Source organism: Manacus vitellinus, unplaced genomic scaffold (genome assembly GCF_001715985.3).
Source record: "Manacus vitellinus isolate BGI_N305 unplaced genomic scaffold, ASM171598v3 scaffold_94_pilon, whole genome shotgun sequence".
Taxonomy (NCBI): domain Eukaryota; kingdom Metazoa; phylum Chordata; class Aves; order Passeriformes; family Pipridae; genus Manacus; species Manacus vitellinus.
The window spans coordinates 825,197-830,312 of NW_021940890.1; the positions used below are offsets into that span (position 1 = coordinate 825,197).

The 5,116-nt window shown below is 47.2% G+C and overlaps 1 protein-coding gene across 1 annotated transcript in view; it reads left to right on the forward strand.

The window, feature by feature from the left end:
• Positions 1 to 5,116, forward strand: part of TOGARAM1 (TOG array regulator of axonemal microtubules 1) — a 25,281-nt gene that overhangs the window by 13,925 nt on the left and 6,240 nt on the right. Inside the window, exons 7-13 of the mRNA XM_029965279.1 lie at positions 229 to 312; positions 584 to 750; positions 1,575 to 1,749; positions 1,877 to 2,011; positions 2,752 to 2,896; positions 3,656 to 3,761; positions 4,094 to 4,329. Of these exons, the coding sequence (XP_029821139.1) occupies positions 229 to 312; positions 584 to 750; positions 1,575 to 1,749; positions 1,877 to 2,011; positions 2,752 to 2,896; positions 3,656 to 3,761; positions 4,094 to 4,329 (1,048 nt within the window). The remainder of the gene's footprint in view (positions 1 to 228; positions 313 to 583; positions 751 to 1,574; positions 1,750 to 1,876; positions 2,012 to 2,751; positions 2,897 to 3,655; positions 3,762 to 4,093; positions 4,330 to 5,116) is intronic.

The window sequence follows — 5,116 nt, forward strand, 5'->3', positions numbered from 1 at the left end:
CTCCAGGGGAACCCCCCCAGCTCTCCCAGCCTGGCTCCAGAGGGCTCATGTCAGTGTGATGTGAAGATCCTTCAGAGGAGTATTTAATAAATCCTGTTGGCTTCAGTAACTTGACAATGCACTGGTTCAAGAGAGTGATCAATTAAGATATTGTATTCTTCCAGAATGTCACAAAACACGTCCCAGAGCATCCCCATGACTTACAGTGGGTGATGTTTGTCCCTCCAGGCCTTGCAGAGCCCGTGCCTGGTTTTGCACCGATGGACGATCTGGGTTTCCTGTCTGGGGACACCGTGGTGGTTGTTGGTAAAGGTAATACAGACCCAAAGTTACCTCCTGTATCTCACTGAGCTTTTGAACTGAGGGAAAACGTGCCTTTATAGAGTGGGAGAAGAAAAATAAACTGCATGCAAGGTTTTAGATGGTGAACAATTGCCAGTTTAATGGGAATATGAAGAAATGTACTCGAAAGGGTTGCAGTCCCTGGATAGACAATTCCATTCATGACAGAGGAATTGAACTGGATGAACTTTAAGGTCCCTTCCAAGCCAGACCATCTGTGATCCCCTGCTCTGCCTTGCAGGTGTTTTTGGGAGCCCCCCTGCCCGTGCTCACAGCCAGTCCCTGCCCTGTGTGGCCAATGGAGATGACCAGGGGGTCAGGGAGGAGACTGAGCCATCCCCAGGGATCCCTGGGAGAAGCTTCCAGCAGAACAGTGCTTCCCATGTCCATGCTGACAAGGACAGAGAGGTGAGAACTGCAGGGCTCTGATCCCATCTCATCCTGCTCTTAGGGGTGTGAGTCCAGCTGGACACAGTCACAGGCTCTGTGTCAGGGGAACAAGAGCTGCATTAAACAGCCCAGACCATCCAGCTGCTGCTCCCTGATTTTCCTTTTGGTTCCATCTGGATATTTTACAATGGCAAATTGCCCCGTCAGAAGCTTCCCACTTAACTCAGAAAGAGTCTCTGGACAAGGGCTGCAGGAGGGAATGGAGCTGGAAAACATGCTCTGTGACTCCCACAGCACATGGAGGTGTGGAATGAGGGAATGGAGCTGGAAAACATGCTCTGTGACTCCCACAGCACATGGAGGTGTGGAATGAGGGATGGGCTGGGTTGGATCACGTCTGGTTTTCTCCAGGGGTGTATTAAACTCCATTCTTAGGATATTTTACAAACCATCTGAATATCTGCCCATAATCTGCTGTTTGTTAAATACTATTTACAGCTGTGAATGGAGTGAGATTTACCTGAGTGAAGTGTGACATGAAACTCAGTTCTGCAAGCCTTTAAAATAACATTTTACCATGACTAAAACTTGAAGTTAATGATAAAAAGTGTCTGAATTTTCCCATTTCCACTGAAGATGTGAATCCTTGGGGGGGATCAAATTGAAAGGAGTAAAGGGAGAGATGTAGTAAAAGTTGCTGAGACTCCTAAGGAGCAAAAAGTGTCAAACACAAGAGAGGGTCAGATCCCACTGGTGAAAATGCAGATTTTCCATGCTGACCTTGCCAACATCAGGAACTGGGGGGTGAGTTATTGGGTAACCTGTGCATGAATTTTTTGCAGATAAAAGTGACCATGTCAAAATCTGCCCAGGATAAGCTGAGGAGGAAGAGAAAAGAAGAAAAAGAACTCAATCACAAAGAGCATCAGGAAGGCAAAGACCTGGAAGGGAAGGAAGAGATCCCTTGGGAAGGGCTTAGACTGAGTATGAGTGAACCAGAGAGACTGACAGCAGAAAGTGAGGATGAGGGTTTGTCTTAAATGAATATCCACTGTTAAATGCTGCTGGAAGGGGCATTAGGAGTGGAAATACTGGGTTGTAACTGTGTTCTGATTTGTTGTTGTTGTGATCTGGACGTTTCTAGGGTTTAATCTCTGTGGGGATATTTTAACATCGCCAAGAAACGGATCTTTGTCCTTAGAAAATGTGGCCTTGAATCCTTCTCTGAGAAGAACATCCAGTTTGAAGAGGTCAAAGTGTTCACCCTTGCTGGATTCTGGTAAGCTGGGACAGTAAAATTTGGGTATGTGGAGTGGGAGAGCACCAAAATGCAATTTATTTGTGCAAGGGACAGTCCTGAGGTGCTCTGGAGCACCAATACTGTGGTGGTGGAGGGGATTTAATTCATCATTGGGGATTCAATTAATCATTTTTCACCTATAATCTGTTAGGAAGGTGTTTTAAACATCAGAGGGTTTTTATTTGTTCAGCAACTTGAATAATGTAATATATTAATGACAAATGGAGTCCCTTCTGTCCCCAGAAAAATCATTTCTTGGTCTGTTTGGGCACTGAGTTGCCTTTAAAATGTGCAGTAGAAAGACTTTGAGAATAGAAGCTCCTGCTGATCGTGGTCCAGGATTTCTCAAGAGGCTCTTAAAGGCTGTGTTTTAGCACACTGTGCCTCGTTTTTTACATTAAACAACCCACTGCATTTGTGTTTGTGACTCTTTATAGCGGTGGTTGTGTGCAAAAAAAGTAATCTCTATGAATGAAACCAAGTCACTGAGGATATCCCACCCCTGGAAGTGCTCGAGGCCAGGCTGGTGGAAGGTGTGCCAGGGGTGACCCTGGATGGGCTTTAAGCCCTTTCCCACCCAAACCATTCCACGATTCCACGTCTCTTGGAAAACCCGCTCCCTGTAGCAGCCCTCTCTACCTCAGGCTTCTCACAGCTGCTGGTTTTGCCCCCTGGAGCCCCGGGGGTGCTGTCACTGCCTGTGGATGTTGTGCCCGCAGAGGAGGCGGCGCCGGGCGCGCGGGGCCGGCCCAAGGAGCAGGTGACGCACAGCCCCGAGGTGCTGGACCCCTCGGAGCTGCAGCCCTTCCCCAGGCCCGACACGGCCCTGGCAGAGGCCCTGGCACTGCTGGCTGACGACGACTGGTGGGTGCACACCGAGCCCGGGGGGTCTGCGAGCTGCTGGGGGGGGGAACTCGCTCCCAAACCCAGCCAGAGGGGGATGTCACACACAGCGAGGGGGGCTGGCAGGGACACGGGGGAAAGGGGGGTTTGCAGCCCAGCCTGAGGTTAAACTGAGCCTGCAGAGACCTGCAGAGGTGTCTGAGCTTAAGGACTGTTCTGGAGAGGCCCCACCAACACCTTCCTGGTGCTGTCTGTGGAGCAGAAGCACCTTCCTGGTGCTTTCTCACACTGGAATGTGGTTCCAGTGCTGCTGCCTTCAGTCTGGGGGAGGAAAGAGATCCTTTGATTGCCACTAGTGCAAGCTGGGAGCAGAACTGTGGGACAGAGCTGAGAGCCTGCTGGGCTGAAACAGTCCCACATTAAAGGAAAGGCTCACTTGGAAAGGATTTCCTGCATTATTTCTTCCCTGGAGGGTGGGGAGGCCCTGGCCCAGGTTGCCCAGAGAAGCTGTGGCTGCCCCTGGATCCCTGGAAGTGTCCAAGGCCAGGTTGGACGGGGCTTGGAGCAACCTGGGCTAGTGGAAGGTGTCCCTGTCCATGGCAAGGGTTTAAAATATGATCTTTGAGGTCCCTTCCAAGCCAAACCATTCCATAACTCCATGACTGTCATTGCTTCATTTTACAACCCCAATTTGTTTGCTGTTTGATTTCTTAGAATTTTAATACTGTCATGAAAATCTGCAGGTGGTTTGGACTTGAAATATTATTTTTTTGCACCCAGGGAGAAGAAAATTGAGGGTCTGAACTTTGTCAGGTGCTTGTCTGCCTACCATGCCCCTGTTCTGACTGCAAAGCTCCACGAAACAAGTTTGGCTGTGGCTCAAGAGGTTAAATTTTCCTATCAGAACATTCCACTGGCTATATGTGTGTATACATGTATTCTATAGCTCTCTGAAGTGAATTGTTATGTTCAACTGTGGTGAGTTTTCCTCAAAAAAAGTCTCTCAAAAGAGACTGAAAACACGTAGATTGTAACTTTATAACATTTTTATGGGTACCTATTTTAATTCTCACCCGTTGTGAATCAAGTTAAAAATGTATTTCTCCGTTGCTTTTAACGTTTCTTAAAAAATGACAAAGGGAAACATGAAGCTTTGTTTATTTTGAAGTCTATTTTATCACCATTATTCACTGTTTTTTGGGTCTTTCCTGTGTGCAGGTCAAGAATTTACGCTCAGGTGTTTCTCGAGCTGCTGTGGTGTGTTTAGGGGATTTGTTCACCCACCTGAAAAAGAGCATGGACCAAGAACTAGATAATGCAGTAAAAGTCCTTTTGCACAAAGCTGGGGAATCCAACACTTTTATAAGGGAAGAGGTAGACAAGGCACTGAAGGCCATGGTTAATAATGTGACTCCAGCACGTGCACTTTGTTCTCTTATAAATGGAGGGCAAAGGTAATTCCTATACAGATTTTGTGAAGAAATAACTTGTGAATAGAGTCAATTTATTATGGGCTTTCTGAAAGAAAATCAAAAATACAAGGGGCAGAAATTGGAAAAGCCAGCTTTGCTCAATCTCTACCCAGGGCAATGTTGGTTGGGATAAAAGCCCCCCTGTTCCTTTCTGTGCTTTATGTAAGAAGTCGATTTTGGAGCTTGGTGTATTTTCTGACCATTTTGCACCACTTCAGTAACTTTATTTGCTGTCATTGCAGTGTTTTTTAGGAAGCTGCTGTATTGCTTTGCCTAGTAAAGCTCACCTAACACTCTTCTTTCTCATTTGCTCTGCAATCAAATGCTGTTTTACCCAGATTTCAGCACCCCTCTTTATTCAGAAAGCTGATTTATAACTTAAAATTCTCTAGCTGCAAGCACCTTGCTTGGTTTCCTGTTCCTCTCTGGACTGAGCTGGTTCATACCTTTGTGTCTGCATTTCAATCTCCTTTCCAGTGTTATTTTCTGGAGTCCCTCAGGCATGAGCCTCCCTTTCTGGCTGCCTGCTCTGGTTCTGGCCTGAGCTCCCCTCAGGCTGTAGCAGGAGTTAATTCCCTTCTTCCCTGGCCCTCTTGAGTCTGTTTTCCCTTTCCTTCCTCATTCACTGTCCATCAATACTTAAATCAAGCTCTGGTGCTTCCTCTCTTCTCTGTCACCACTCGGTGACATTTCACAGGCTGCTCCATCCTGAATCAGCCCTTGGGCTTCCTGCACAGCTCCAAATCCTCACACTTAGTCCTGATTCAAA